Below are 16,853 nucleotides of genomic sequence, written 5' to 3'. Positions count from 1 at the left end.
TCGGATGTCCAGATAAGGGATACTCAGCCTGTACCACATGTGCCTCCAGATGGGGAAATTCCCCTATGGAGATTAGCAGTTATATGGGAAGCCAAGCTTATATTTTCTTGTTCCAAGGCAACTTCCAGATGGCATGTTCCAGTGCTGCTAGTCAGCCAGTGTAGCACTCAAAAATGGGAGTGTGAGCAAGTAGAGAAAACACCTTCCAGACACCAGGAAAAACTAGACATCTTCATACACAAGGTGAAATCCTTGCAAATTATTAATTATTATTTATTATTTATTCGATTTCTATACCGCCCTTCCAAAAATGGCTCAGGATGGCTTACACAGAGAAATAACAAATAAATAAGATGGCTCTCTATCCCCAAAAGGCTCACAATCTAAAAAGAAACATAAGATAGACACCAGCAACAGTCACTAGAGGTACTGTACTGGAGGTTAATAGGGCCAGTTACACTCCCCCTGCTAAATAAAGAGAATCACCGTGTTAAAAAGGTGCCTCTTTGCCTAGTTAGCAGGGGATAATAATGTTATCACACTCATGTTAAAAATAAGAATGGATTAACTTTGTTGGACATTCCTCCGAAGAGATTTCTACAATTGTGTGACTGCTTATAAAAATGTTCTTGGTTAAATATCTCTGGTTAATGAAGCGTGGAGCATTATTACTTGTTCTCAAGGCGTGGGAAGTAAAGGTATTTCTATTAAATGAGGAGTCCATACTTCTGCTTCCTTCTCAGCTTATTGAGACCGGCACGAGGCCAGAAGCATATGAAGGGCGTAACTGAAGCAGTGTTTCATGTGGTGTGTGGGAGGTAGCTTAGGATTTGACTGGGTCCCTGTGCTACTTCCCTCTGTATCTTAGTGCTTAGTGCAAGGTGTGGTGCTGTAGAGACAGTAGTAGAGCCTGCTGAGGCTACAGCTCAGTTTGGAGGGGAAACTGGCATGTCTAGGTTTAAATTAAAGACACTGTTGGAAAGCTATGTATGGTTATTTAGGTTATGGTAGTAAACTTCAGCTGGTATTTCACTTCTAACATATGAGAACCGCAACTGGAAAAAAATGTTATCAAACATATCCTGCTGTATATGTATATAATGCATTGCTTTATAGCGGTTAATACTCTAGTGTGGCTCCTGTTAGGGTGTTTGTCCTCCTGTTTCATCTACTTCAGGTATGAGAAACAAAGACGAGTCTCTTTCTTAAGGGCACCCACAGGTACAGCAGTTGAATTGCAGTCCCCACATTTGGATTGTTCAGTCCATTTTACCTATTTTTTCTGACTGATGTCAGCCAGATGCTTGGATTGTAGAACTGCCTGAGTAACAACAGCCGGTATAGTCTTTGTGTGGACTCGGTGCCATTTGGATAGAGGTTCCTCTGGTCTGGCAGATGTACTTGAGACTTGCAAAGTGGATTTTTAACAGCATTTCTTTTTCTTCCATTTATAAAATAATTCTGCAGTATAATACAATGCCATACAGCTGGGATTTTAAAGAGCCTTATCAAACAGGCTGCAAACCCCTGCTAATTTCAATAAGTATTAGTAATATTTTAAAAAGAGAGAAAACAAATACCCTTGTGCCTGTATTGCTATTTTGTTTTTTAAAAAAAAAATTGGTACAGTTTCCTCTGAAAAAGAGGATAAAGGGAAGTGTGTATAAATGCAGTTCCTACCTTCAGCCCCCCAAATCAGTGACTGCAGATCAATCTTCTCAGGGCTAAAGTGTCTTTGACTTGCTTGACAGGCCTGAGCTGGCTACCAGATGTTTAACTTGTCCTCAGCCTGTGGTAATTTATTTATCTGTTTATGTATTTCACAAGGAAAGTATCTGTTGTGTTTCTGAGTAGTTTGCAAGGGAATTCTAAAGAAACAGTAGCTACAGTTATATTACCACCAGGAGGATTTCTTTTTAAGCGTCTTGCTTCAGTCAAGAGAAACATTTGGAATTGTGATGTTGAGAACATTCTTCCTCATGCTCCAGACCTTGTTTTTAAACATGTGGCTGAATTTTTGTAGCAGCACAGGCTTGTCTGGCTATATCGATTAGGGTCTTTTAAAAAAGAAGAAAAGAGGGGGAGGGCACTTTGATCTCTGTACACTTTCAGCCATAAAAATTAAAGTAACACTCAAAGTGTCAGACACTTCTTACTTGTTATAAGTGAACTATTAAAGGCCGTAGTGATTTATTGCATGGTGCAAAACTACTGCAGCAAGAGCAATATAGTCCCTCTTGCTGCCTCATTTAAGGTGGCATAGAAATATCTATGGCTCTGTGACTTTAATAGGAAGCTTTGTGAGAAGTAAGAGGACAGCTCTTCAGCATCGTGTTGACAGAAGTACTGACAGATAGTGTGCTGTGCTCTTAAACAGTTAGGACTGTACAACATTTCTATTCATTCATCAGCTGTTTCTGTTTCCCTTACAAGAAAGATAAAAGCAAAAGAGCAAAGAAATGTAACATGCTTTCATCTGATTATAATTTTAAGATATAGAGGCAAACCTGAATAGTCTTGCTCTAAACCAGGTTTTATGTTTTGAGCCCTCTATAGTCTCCAAGTTGCCTTAACTTGCATAGGGTCTTGCTTAAAATCTGGGATAAGGGGGTAACATTCCACTTTCTGAACACTTCATTGTAACTTATTCTGTTCTTTGGGTTCCAAAATATAATCTTGCTCATAGCTTTAGTTAGCTCTCCCCACTGAAATCCTGAAACTGAGTGTAACTGATCGTGAGACCCAGCTCAGTAAGTACCTATTGAGGCTCTTCTAGGAGATTTCTCCTCTTCTTGCTACCCATATTTACCCAAATTCAAACCTGAATTTAAGATTCCCTCTTTAAAAATATGGATTAAATATAGGTTATATATACTATTTACGCAAAAGGAAGAGCACCTTGAATTTAAGACTACCTCCCAATATCTATCAAAGAACTGGGGGGGGGGCTAGTCTTGGATTCAAGTAAATACAGTGCGGCTATTCACACAATCCTCACTGGAGCGGGGAGGGTGGCAGGGATTGAGAGAGGCAGGATTTCACCCACCTTCCTGCCAGATGATCCTTTGCAAAGTCTTCAGAATGCTGTGGCACACCCAGATGATTGACGCTGCTCCATACAGCGCAGATCATTCAAAGCCGGGACTTGTTTTCCTGGCCTCTGAATATCCCTCAATGCACTGCATGACTATCATGCTGCATTGGGGGAATCCCCCAGGAGTCCAGTGCTCTAGGCACATGACTCTTTGCATGCTCGGCAGCAAGCAGCCTGAACACACAAACAACCCCAGCACTGTGGTAAGGACACACTCACACCCTTAACCTTGGCTAAAGGCTGGGATACAAAGTAGGGTTAGGTGGGCGGTCAGCACCTGGTTCCACATGGTCCACTGCTGCACCCGAGCAGCCTAACCCAGACTGGGTTGCCCTAGCCTGGGTTAGACTGCACATGAGAACAGCCTTAGTATGCCTTTTAATTTGACACTTGTGTGTTCATAGACTAGTTGGTTGAGCGGGATGCAATGCCAAGGTGGGTCAGCTAGGGATGGAAAATGTTTGGTTGGCGACTGCTGCTGTCTCCTTTAGCCTCCTTTAATACTCTTGGACATTCAGTGGAGTTTAAAAGTTGCCATTCTTCTACCATAAGTATTAAAGTGAGCACTCTGTCCTGTATGGGTCACACTGTTATCCATATTGATCAAGTATATCCGCTGAATAGATCTTACGTTTTTCTAGAAGAATGTACAATGTACCTTATCTATGCATTGAACTGAATTCATTTATTTATGGTCAACGACTAAATAAACACGCAAGGATTTATCTATGCATTAAAATTGCAATTAAGAAGACTGCCCATTATGTTATCCACATTGTATGCTGCTCAGAGTAAGTTTGTATCAAAAGTCATAATAGAAAATTCACTCAGGCTCAATTGAGGCATCCTCTTTCTGGTTTTCAAACCATAATTTCAAGATCAGGAATGTGATGAGTCTCTTGCTGCTCCAGATAGGAACTATTTTCTGCTTCCATTGAAGATCGATATTATCCATCTATTCTTACTTAGGAAAAAAGGCTATTTATCAGTTACTTAAGAGTAAGGCAGTTACTAGCCGCTTGGGAGTTTTGGATCTTTCATTTCTTCTCCATCATATAGTGCATGGAGGAATATTCTGGGTGCTTCAGAATCAGGTGATAGATGGAGGGCGATCAGTTCCATCACAGGTTAATTTTTCAATTATTTATAAATCAATTTAAGAATACCATAGGCCTGCTTAAGCTAAATTGCACTAATATATCCATGCAATGCCCATTTAAGTAACTATGATTTCCTAAGAGAATCTGTTTAACACTGTTAACTCTCAGAATGTTTTTGTTTTTGCCTAGTGTCTTTCTATGCTTCCTTTTCTCAAACACAGTCCAAGTTTTATAGCCAGAGGGTTTATATTTTCTTACTTAGTCTCTCTCATGTGTGCATTCCAAACAGCAGTTTTTTCATTGTCATTCACTCCTTGCAGAACTCTAGTCAGCTGACATAGTCTTCCCAACTGAACCTGCTTGTTAAGTTATTCAGCAGTCTCTCTTTGACCTTCCTCCTCTTCTGGAACTATCCTTTTCAAATCTTCATTTTTTAAATCACCCAACATTTCCCCCCTCCAAGCCTGACTTCTCATTGGCTGGGCCCAGGTTCCATCTTTAAGTGGTTATACTTCTACCCTCCCACTGATAGATGCAAAGAGTCACAGAAATAACAAAGCTGTAGTGACACGTCTAATTCTCAATTTAAAAATACATGGTAACCCAAACAGACAAATAGGACAGAGTACCAGAGAGCTTAGAGTAGAGCAGCTCCCACATTTGTGGTGTTATCCTGTGGTGCATATGGCAGCATTAATTAGACATTGGAAATGATTGGTGTAACTGTCTTGGGTAGATAGGATCCAGTGTTCCCTGTAAGAGGGATTCCCAGAGTCAGCAACATCTGCGGATCCCTTTTATAGGGAACACTGATAGGGTCTACTCCTAAATTAGGATCATGCCTGAGGTGGAGTGAGGGAAGGTTAGGTGATAAGCCCCTTCCTTTTTTTAGCCTACTTTCCAGTAGGCTTATGAGATCACCCAGCATTCTGTGTGTGTGTCCATGTGTGTCCCCCCACCAGCTCCGTAACACCTGGACCAATATGAACCACATCAGGTACAGTTGTAGGGACACTTCAGTGGTGTAATTTGTGATGTCATCCAACCCGATCCAAGATGGCAGATGAGTAAACTGGAGGCGCAAGTGGGCTAACTTGTGAACCACCTAACCGATTTGAACCAAATTTGCTCCAGCTGTAGGGCCACATAGGGATGCCCAAATGGCGTGGTGTGTAATGATGTCATCCACTCTGATTCAAGATGGTGGATGTGTAAACTTTTGAGGTGCAAGGGGGCTAACTTGTGAACCACCTAACCGATTTGAACCAAATTTGCTACAGCTGTAGGGGCACATGGGGAAACCTCAATGGCATAGTTTGTGATGATGTCATCTACCCCAAGCCCAAGATGGCAGACATATGAATGTTTGAGCCGCAAGTGGGCTAACTTGTGTCTAACCAATTTGAAAGAAATTAGGTACAGTTGTAGTGAGTGACACACAGGGACACCTCAATGGTATAGTTTGTAATGATGTCGTCTACCCTGATCCAAGATGGCGGATGTGTGAACATTTGAGGTGCAAGAGATCTAGCTTGTGGGCTCCAATTTGAACCAAATTTAGTCCCGTTATAGAGACGGAGAAAGGAAAGTAGGCTGATTAGTTCTTACTTGAACAATTTGTTTTATCTGAGGTAGCTTCTTGGAGAATGCTAACAGAGAAGGACAGAGGATGAGAGGAAAGCTACTAAAAGAAACTTTTTCCCCCAAAAATAGGAGTGAGCCAGGCAACAACTGGATCACAAAGCCCCAGATTATAATGAGCAATGACTGAAGGTATTGATAGCAGAGGAAAAATCAAGGAACAGACAGATTTTATGAGAAAAAATCTTATGTATTTTTGTCAGATTATTAAAATGTAAACTATACTGAAATAAGTTAAAGTAGTACGGAGAAAATGGAGACACCGGCCAACATCCAGATTAACCCTCTACCAGTGGGTCATGATTTTTCCATTGCTTGTGGAGCACCAACTCTTCAGGGTTTGGGGCAGGAACCTTTCCTAGCCCTACCTCGAGATGCCAAGAATTGAATCTGGGACCTTCTACAGATTCATGTAAAACATGTGCTCTGTCGCTGAACAAGAGTCCCTCCCTAAATGCTATCAAACATCAAACAAAAATGCCACAGAAAAGCCCATCTCACTCAAAGACCTTTTTACTTTTTAAATTCTTTTTTCAAATTATTGTTAAAATCACATAATTGAAGTTAACTTCAATTAATTTCTTATAATACAAAAATATATGGAGCAGATAAGACAAGAAGCGGAAACGAATACATCAGAAATAAAACTTACTTTGTTCATGTATATGTACTTGTAAGTTTTTGTTTAAAATAATCATTAAGAAAAATGTGAAACATTCTTACATTTTAAAATTATTGATAGCCAAAGTGCTACTGAGTTCTTGGATACTTTGCATCTTTTCTGTTGTACTGAACCCCTTGGGAAAGGTGTCCATTGAGTAATGCTGTCCAAAGACTATAGAACTGAGGGCTGCATTAATGATGACTTGTCCCTGTTCCTGTCAGTTTGTGTTTTGATCTGTAGTCACTGGCAGAATAATGAAGTGATAGGAATGGCATCCTGATTGTATCCAGGTGCCAGGAACAAGGCAAGGGCAGAGAGACTGTTCATGTAATGATAGTTCCACCAAAGCACTCGGTAAAGAACATTGAAAAATGTGAAACATAAAGCTTTAGTTTCTAAACATATCCCTGTTTTAATTTGGGGGAAGGGTGGAAATCTGTACAGACCCTCATTTACCTCCAGAACTTGCATAAGTCGCACCTGCTAGCAACATGTTTTGTATCAAAACTACTGTATTTTGATTATATTTCTCCGTTTAAAATGTGTTAACCTTATGATCAAAGCATTTGTCGTGCCCTTCAAAGTCTTAATATTAAAGCCAGAATTATTTTACATGTATCTTGTATTTAAAATCTATGTCATCTAAAACAAACTTTTTTTCATTTTTGAAAGTGAATGTTGCATGAAGTAATGTGGGGTCTATGAATCCTTCGAGAAGATTGATGTAGACTGCTGTGTCACTAGAACATTTTTTACTCCCTGTAAATGTAATATTATAAACTGTCACATTGGAATTGCAGAATGAAGTGAAAAACAATTATATTAAATGTGAAGCTGTTCAAGGCAACATATGGTTGCTGAAAGGAAGTGGAGAAAGCAACTAGGCTGTTAGGGAAAACCAGTTGTGTGGAGCAACCTTTCTTCTTGATTGTGCGAAGAAGAGCAAAGAGAACAGCCTACATATGATATTATTATTATTATTATTATTATTATTATTATTATTTTCTTAAATTTCTATACCGCCCTTCCAAAAATGGCTCAGGGCAGTTTACACAGAGAAATAATAAATAAATAAAATGGATCCCTGTTCCCAAAGAGTTCACAATCTAAAAGAAACTTAAGACAGACACCAGCAACAGTCACTGGAGGTACTGTGCTGGGGGTGGATAGGGCCAGTTACTCTCCTCCTGCTAAGTAAAGAGAATTGCCACATTAAAATGTGTCTCTTTGCCAAGTTAGCAGGGGTTCTTATACTAGATATTTTTTTCTACAGCCATGCAGGGAAAACACTGTTTGTAAAGCAGCCATAAAACCAATATACTTAAGTTCTAGGTTTGTGTGGTGTTCATTTCTATTCCTACAGAAATGTTTTTTTCAATAAAAACATAATATATAAATTGTGTTTTTCATGCTGCAGGGTTTTTTCCCTTTTGAATTGCAGTAAGGTAGAGTTGGACACAGGGAATTGAATAGTCTGACAGTTTTGAATACTAGAACCGCATTGGGGCTATCATGCTTTTATTAACCTTCAGATGTTTTGCCAACCAAATGTATGATGGACTTGTAAGTGATGTGCATGACCCCTTACATTGTTAGAGTTTCCTTAATCCTACCATGTGGTGGTAATAAACTCACAAAAAGTGGAAAATATGTCATCTACTACTGTGCAATCCTCCCTCAAAAATGTTGTACCTAAGGGGCAGCTCACATGTGGGAAATCTGGCTTGCACTGACCACTTTATACACAAGGTGTGCCTACCTTATTTGCAGGCCTACTTGAGGTTCACATGTTGGACATAACATTGCATTAGGGCCTACATACCTAGAGGGGCAGGATTCAAATTGTGTGGATGTGTCGAGGGCCCCTCTGCAACCCCTCCCCCCGCCATCCAACCGTTAACTCCCATGATCATGTGCGGACCAGTGCTATCCCCTCCATACTGCCCCCTGCCTTGCCAGTGCCGGCTGCCATTCCCCCTCTGGCTCGAGCAGGTGGCTGGGCCATTTCCTTTGGGGGGGGGGCTCATGAGCTCATCCACCCACTCACTGCTACAAAATCTGGTGGGGAAATGATGGGTGGCAGTGGCAGGAAACAGTAAGGAGGAACATGGGGGCAGCCCCCATATTATAAAGGTGAATGATGGAATTGGTGCTGGGTAGCCACCGTGAGATGAAGCATGTGGGCTGCTACAGGGCATCTTGCACTCTCTTCTGCATGTTTACCAACACCCGATTTTGGTGACTAACAACTGCATGGATCAGAGCTACAGGCATCGGGCTCTGCAAGTTTATACCCCATTTCAGTATTACTTGAAATGTGTGCAGGCCTGGTGACTAGGCTGGGCACAGTCCTTTTTCCTTGCTGTGCTTATGCTCTATACACTTGGAGGCTCACATGAGTCACCCCAAGGCATTAAAAGCAAGTCCAGAGCAGGGCCCAAGATGCCCAGCTTCAATGACCTTTGGCTGGGGATTATGGGAGTTGTAGTCAACAACATCTGGGAATCCCTGTTAGAGGGAACACTGCCCAAGATGTGTTCTATCTTACAGCCTCTTGCACATTTTGATGCAAATGTTTATATTACTTGCACAGTGGTAAATTATGTTTAGCACCAAATGGTCTTGCATGTTGGAATAAGAGTTTCTTTTCTTTTTTTATTTAACACATTTTTATATCTCCCTAAACGTAAGACCTTGGGTGGTTCACAATCTAAAAACACAACAATTAAAATACTAACACAATTAAAAGAGTTTAAATACAGATTAAAATCTATTAACACTTAAAACTTTAAAACTATAAACTAAAATCCTGACTAAACTGGTATGTTTTCAGGTCCTTCTTTAAAACATCCTGAGAAGGGAGGCTCTAATTTTTGTTAGGAAGCACATTCCAAAATCCTGAGGCAACCCTAAGAAAGGCCCGGTTTCAAGTTGCCACTAACAGAGCTAGTGGCAACCACAACCTGACCTCCCCAGGTGATCTTAATAGGTGGTGGGGTTCATGAAGAAGGTGTTCTCTTAAATACCTTGGACCTAAGCCTTTCAGAACTTTATAGGTAATTACCAATACGTTGTATTTTGCCTGGAAACTTATTGGCAGCCACTGTAGTTCATTTAAAATGGGTGTAATATGATATCTTCAGGTAATCCTGGAGACCAACCTGGCTGCTGTATTCTGTACCAACTACAGTTTCCGGACTATGTACAAAAGCAGCCCAATGTAGAGTGCACTGCAATAGACAAGTCTGGATGTATCACTGTTTTAAGGTTCTTTATCTCCAGAAGTGGATATAGCTGGCATATCAGCCAAAGCTGATAGAAAGCCCTCCTGTGGAGAGGGCTGAGGGACCTGAGAGACCAGGGAAATATTTGAGTCTGGGGGTACTCCCAGAATACATACTTGCTCTTTCTGGGGGAGTGTAACCCCATCCAGAACAGGCAGATCTAAGCTACTTCTTAAGTTCTGAACTCACACAATGGTACCATCTTGCTTGGATTCAGCCTCAGTTTGTTCTCTCTCCACCACCCCATTACCACCTCCAAGCAGGTATTTAGGGAAGTTAGGCCATTTCCTGATGAAGTTGACATGGAGAAACAGATTTGAGTGTCGTCAGCATTCTTCCATAGTAGTCTAATAATTACCTCTTTGAGATAAGGAAGCATCCTGCCCTCCCTCTGAGAAGCATTAATGATCCTAACAAGACCCTCTCCAATAATCTCCCTGCTATATCATATAAGCCATGTCAGGCAAGAGGATCAAGATAACAGGTAGTAAGGCTAAGTGTCCCAAGCAGCTTGTCCACATTCTCAGGAGTCATAAACTGAAATTGATCTAATTTAATCAAACAAGAGGAGCTGCTAGACACCTCCACAATAGGCTTCTCAGTAACTGCAGCGTCAAGTTCAGGTCAAATATGAGATATTTTATCTGCAAAAACGTCACCATGGGTAACTGGCTCAGAATTTGAGGGATGAGTTAGATCTCTATGCTGGATGGGGTTACACTCCCCCAGAAGGAGCAGGTACGCAGCTTGGGGGCTCCTGGATCCAGGCCTCACCCTGGTATCTCAGGTGGAGGCTGTGGCCGGGAGTGCTTTTTATCAGCTTAGGCTGATTTGACAGCTGCGTCCATTCCTTGAGGAGGATGACCTCAGAACAGTGGTGCACCAGATGGTAACCTCCAGGCTTGACTACTGTAATGCGCTCTAAGTGGGGCTGCCTTTGTACGTAGTTTGGAAACTTCAGTTAGTTCAAAATGTGGCAGCCAGGCTGGTCTCTGGGGCAACTCAGAGAGACCATATTATGCCTGTTTTGAAACAGCTGCCGATACATTTCCAGGCAAAATACAAAGTACTGGTTATTACCTTTAAAGCCCTGAATGGCTTAGGTCCAGCTTGCCTTAGGGAGCACCTTCTTCAGTCTGATCCCCACTGCACACTAAGATCATCTGAGGAGGTCCGGCTCCAGTTGCCACTGGCTCGTCTGGTGGCAACCCGGAGGCGGGCCTTCTCTGTACCCACTCCTAGATTGTGGAATGCGTTCCCTGCAGAAATCCGTAATTTGACTTCTTTATTGGCATTTAGGAGAGCCCTAAAGACCTACCTGTTTGGCCTGGCCTTCCAGGGTTTTTAAATTGTTTTAAAGGGTTTTTAATGTATCGGGTTTTTATAAAGTTTTGAATTGTTTTATTTTTTAGCTGTTTTATTGTATTTTAAATTTTTCATTCCCAATCATTGATTGATTTTAACTGTTTTATTATATTTGTGAACCACCCTGAGCTATTCTGTAAGGGTGTTCACCCCTGCTAACTTGGCAAAGAGGCACCTTTTAATGTGGCAATTCTCTTTATTTAGCAGGGGTAGAGTAACTGGCCCTATCCACGCCAGCACAGAACTTCCAGTGACTGTTGCTGGTGTCTGTCTTGTGTTTCTTTTTAGATTGTGAGCCCTTTGGGGACAGGGATCCATCTTATTTATATATTATTTCTCTGTGTAAACCGCCCTGAGCCATTTTTGGAAGGGCGGTATAGAAATCGAATTAATAATAATAGAAATCGAACGAACAAACAAACAATAAATTAAAATAACTGGGATCAAAATTCTGATTCAAGCGAGGAAGGGCATGTACAAGCCCTCTCACAATCCTAGACAATAGGGATGTGTCCAAACCAGTTCAGTGGTCCTTTTCCGGACTGCCAAACAGGTTTGGAGGTCCAGTGTTTGGACCAGTTCCTTAGGTTACCCTTTAAGGGACTGGGAGAGTGCTCTTACACACACACACACACACACACACACACACACACACACCCCTCTGTATTTCCCCCACCGGTGCTGTTACCAAAATTACTGGTGCAGAGCGGCAGCGTACCTCCTTGCTGCCCCGGTCAGTGTCAAACCGGAAATGCTTGATGCATGTGCACACGTATCAGGGAGGTACACTGCCACCCTGCACCAGTGACTTTAGTGGGAGCACCAGCAGGGGAAACATGGGGGGGTAGTTAAGAGCATTCTCCCGGGCCCCTTAAAGGTGACCCCGCCGCTGCCGAACCATCGGTCGGACAGTTCGTGCACATCCCTACTAGACAACTCAACTGGACGTGAGCTTGCAGAAGCAATGTGAGCAGAAAAGAACTGCCTCTTTGCTGTGTGCATTGCCAGAGCATAGTTCTTCAAATTTGTTGTGTTGTAATATGTTGGATTAGAGCATAGTCTTTCTCCACTTGTGCTCTTGCCGACTACCTTGCTGCTTCAGCCCCCATAGTTCTTCTGTATAACAAGAGGCTAATTTAGAAGTGAGTCAGAGAGGGCGCTTAGGGTGTAGGAGATGATTGAATTTATGGATTCTGAGATTAGGTGGTGCCAAGATTAGTATATCAGAGAAGTATTCGCAGGGAGTTATTGATGTCGCATGCAGCTCAGTTTCATACTTCGAAAGGTTTCGTCTTCCTACACCTGCCGATATCCCCTGTTCCATGGATTCAGTATCAGAAATGCCATGTGATTTAAAATTCTCTGTACATGTTGAACTGCCCTCTGAGGCTGATACTTTACTCTTTAACATCTGGTATATGTAGTGTAAGACAGGGAAGGAGACAATTATGGTTGGACTGTTTATGTATGTATGTGCATATATGTGCCTGCACGTGTGGATAAAATACTTTCTTGCACTGCAGCTAAAAGATCACGTATTTAAAATGCACTGCATTTAAAAGATCACATAAGATTAAGGACTCGCAGCAATGGAGCAGGGAAGCTACATGCTGCTATTGAGGAAAGAGACTCCCTTGAAACTTCACTATAGTAGCATAACAGTCAAAGCTAGTTCTGTGACAAGGGGACATCCCAAAGTTGGCTATAGACCAAACTGGGCAGGGACCTCTAAACCCATTTCAAAGGCAGTTGAAACACACTCAGTAGTCCCAGAAGATCTTATGGCAGCTCGAGGAAGTCAGGGAAGTCTGCACCACTGTTCCCTCTGCTCCCAGTGGAGACCTCTGCTGCCAGCTGCTCTCCTCTCTACAAAGGCAGTTTTGCAAGCTGTGCAGACCACTGTTCCCTCTAACAGGGATTTCCAGATGTTGTTCACTACAACTCCCAGCATGCCCAGCTGCAATGGCCTTTGGCTGGGGATTGTGGGAGTTGTAGTCAACAACATCTGGGAATCCCTGTTAGAGGGAACAGTGGTCTGCACAGCTTGCAAAACTGCCTTTGTAGAGAGGAGAGCAGCTGGCAGCAGAGGTCTCCACTGGGAGCAAACAACATGAGCCAAGTGAGAGAAGGGAAGCCTAGGGAGCTGTGATTTGTACATCCACTATAACCTGCTGTAGGCAGGGCTCATACCCCCTTTTCATCTCTATGCTTCTTCTTCCTATATGTTCATATCTAACTGTAGAAAATGTTTTTACATGTATAGTCCTATTTTACATGTATAGTTTAATGTATAGTCCTGTTAAACCAAATGCTCCAACTTTCTGTAGAATATCTCTGGTGTAATGCCTCAGTTGTGCTCTGCAGGTCTGGAGAGAGTTCCCTGACAGACTAGTTGGCTACCCTGGTCGCCTGCATTTGTGGGATCATGAGACCAACAAATGGAAATACGAATCTGAGTGGACCAATGAAGTTTCGATGGTGTTAACAGGTGCCGCTTTTTACCACAAGGTAAGATAATAACATCAAAATGTTCAAATTGGAAGGGACTTTAGAAGTCTTCTGGTCTCACTCCTTATTCAGTGCAGTAGTCTGCTTCAGCATTCCTGACAGTCCAGCCTCTGTCTGATAACCTCTAGTGAAGGAGAGCTCGCCGCTGTGTTGGAGATAAACAGCAAGAATGTGACATAATTCTGAAATGGTGAATTTTACCTTTGTATGCTGGCAAAGGTCTTCCTCATATATGCTGAGAGACAGATGTGATCTAGAGAGAGAGACTGTCTTCTTTTGGTTTGTCTTGGGCAAAGCACTTGAGTATAGCTATCAACAGCATTGCAAATATGGTGCACCCCTCTCTCATTACACTCCTTGGTTGCTTAACAGAATAGTCCTAATAATTGTAGACTGGTCTGTTTAGGAATATTTGGATGCAGAATATAATCTCGGAATAACATTTTGCATTTATGTAGTGCTTTTGAGTGTTGAAGGTACTTTGAAGAAGAAATGACAATTGTGTGAGATTAAAATCACAAAGTATAATCTAATGGGTGTAGCTATAGCAAAGTGAAGAGCTAACTTATGCATGCACAATGCCATTTTTTGGCCTCTGAATATAGATCTCCCATTCCATATTAAAAACTTATTTTGAATTTCTACAACAGTTTGCTCTGTGGCATGTGGGGCTGTATTCTGAACCCATAGTTATATTCTTTGGATAATATGAATCCATAGTTATATTATTCTTTGGATTCAGACCTCTGGAAATCTTAACAGTTCTCAGAGATAGTTTTTCAAAATTATTTGTAGGGGAGCGTTGCAGTGGAGTACAGTATTTATTATTCATACGGTGGGTCCAGAAACATCAGGTTGTATCTTGCTGAAGGGAGAGCTGTTTCTCTCATTTTAAGATGACATGTCAGATAAAAATATGCTCTTGATTGACTGAAAAGAGTGAATGGAAATAAATGCTGGGCGTGATGTACTGGATGCATCTCTAGTACAAACCACACCAAAGAATAAAGGGGTGATTTTATTATTTTCAGTTGGGTTTGCACTGGAGAAATTTATGTGGATCATGCCCTTTACTTGCTCTCATTCTAGTTCTAATGCACCTGTTCTTGCTGGTGTTTTTAAAAGCTTGCAACCTGCACAAATGTGCATAAAACCTGTATTTTTCCCTTCTGTACCATTTCCCCCCATTCTGCAGTATTTTAATTACTTGTACACGTACAAAATGCCTGGGGACATCAAGAACTGGGTGGATGCTCACATGAATTGTGAAGACATTGCCATGAATTTTCTAGTTGCCAATGTTACAGGAAAAGCAGTAATAAAGGTGAGGTGTTCTTCAACTATTGTTTCTAACGATATAATATTGCTGTCCCATACTACGAAGCTGCTCCCCGCCCCCTTCGCTGCTCCTGCTGCAATACTGGGCGAGCAGGGGGCAGAGTTGCAGGCCTGGCCCATGAAGCAGGCACGTGAGCCACCATTTTTGTCCCACATCACATGTTGTGGGTGGACCAATCAGAGCCCAGGAGCGCCTGCATAAACTGACGGCTCCGTTCTGTTCCTTCACAGTTGCTCTGCGGGCAGGCAGCCTCCTGCCCGTCCCTTGACTCAGTGGAGGATATTCCAGTTGCCTTTTGGGGCCAAGTAAAATTTTTTTTTGGTCTCCATTTATTGGCTATGGCTTGGGCCTTTTTTCGCCTACTTCTCAATGACTTTGTTAAGGTTGTCACCCTTGAGTGCAGGTCGTGGTAGGTTAATTTGTAATGGTGTTGGACTGGAGGGCCATTATGGTGAGTGGAAATATGGAGGAAGGATTGGTGATCTCACAACTCTCAGGCTGGATCTGCTCTCACTCGGATGCATGCCAGCAAAAGCCGCTTAGTGCCTTGCAACTTGGATTGAGGTGGACTGGCATGCATCCCCGTGGGGGTAATCTCGTGGTCAAGATAAGGTTCGCACTGGTTCCGAGCCAAATCAAAGCCCAGTCCTTCGCCTCCTGTGGGCATACCTCTTATGAGATTGACCCACATAGGGATACCCACACCTTAGTTCAATTTGGCCCGCCCTGGGCCAAATTGAGAGGGGCAGTATAAAAATGCAATAAATAATAATAATAATTCCTCATTGCAGGTTTGTAATTATTTAATAAAGTGGCCCTAGTTTCTTCCCACTATGTGTCCTGTCATTATTTGGGTCTGGGTTTGCAAATTGTTACCTGCATATGCGGGTTAGTATATTTATGTACTTTTTCCCCATGTACTACTGAGATGATCTCTCCCACTACTACTTTAATGTAAAAGACCGAAGCTCCCAGCTGGATAAAAATGTATGGGGGAAATCAGATTTTTTAAAATGGAAATTGGATTTTTTAAAAAAAATTGAAATTGGATTCTTAAAATAAGTAAACAAATTAATTAATTTTCAATTCTCATGTAAAAACTAACATGGTTAAAATCCAATCTTATCACAAACATACTACACCAAAACATAAAGTTTCCTAAAAATGAACTGGCACTCTGTCACACGTCATTAAATTACCAACAAAGCATGGACATTCATTTGTTTCATCTCATGAAAATTATTCTAGTCTGCCCAGCAGCTACCAGCTCTTGCTTTGGGAAATTTCTGGATTTTCTGTTTATTTCTAAACCTGTTTTCCAAGTGCAAAGACACAAGCTGAATGGTAGAGTGGTGTTCTGTGGTGAGGCTGGGCCAAGGCGGAGGTGTTAAGACAAGCGCACAAGATAAGAAAGGAAGTGGAATAGAAAAACGGTGAGGGAAAGAAAAGGTGGGCATTATTTAGTATATAGCTTGTACTGCTCACGTTGCCACCAAAAAACTGTCATAGCTGGCATAAGAGGCATCTTATCTGAGAATATTTTGAAGAAATACCTTCCCTAGGGAAAAAGGAAAATGTGTCAAGTGTAAGCAGTGCAACACAGGGATGTAGCAGCTTGACACAGGTAATGAGTAAAGTTTTCCTGTACATTTTTTAAAAGTACTGTTATTTCCTAAATGAGTAAAAATAAAATTGTCTTTAAAAATTACCCTAAGTATACCCTGTTAGATGTTGTAAATGCTCTGTTGAGTTGTAAATCACCATGATTTAGTGATCAGATTTGCACAATTGTTTAAGAAATATGTGAAATATCAATGGGAAACTTGATTTAAAACAATGATTCGGACTGAAGTTTTCT

General features: G+C 41.7%; 1 protein-coding gene across 5 annotated transcripts in view; it reads left to right on the top strand.

Annotated features, from left to right (window-relative positions):
- Positions 1 to 16,853, top strand: part of EXT2 (exostosin glycosyltransferase 2) — a 160,433-nt gene that overhangs the window by 107,035 nt on the left and 36,545 nt on the right. For all 5 annotated transcript variants that reach the window (XR_008311287.1, XR_008311286.1, XR_008311288.1 and 2 more), the window contains exons 11-12: positions 13,513 to 13,656; positions 14,852 to 14,980. Coding sequence is in view for 2 of the 5 variants with exons in the window: in XM_053271260.1 (XP_053127235.1) it covers positions 13,513 to 13,656; positions 14,852 to 14,980 (273 nt within the window). In the remaining 3 variants the exon portion in view is untranslated. The remainder of the gene's footprint in view (positions 1 to 13,512; positions 13,657 to 14,851; positions 14,981 to 16,853) is intronic.

The sequence above is a fragment of the Hemicordylus capensis genome, chromosome 1 (assembly GCF_027244095.1).
Source record: "Hemicordylus capensis ecotype Gifberg chromosome 1, rHemCap1.1.pri, whole genome shotgun sequence".
Lineage (NCBI taxonomy): Eukaryota > Metazoa > Chordata > Lepidosauria > Squamata > Cordylidae > Hemicordylus > Hemicordylus capensis.
This window is presented reverse-complemented; position numbering and strand designations above follow the sequence as displayed.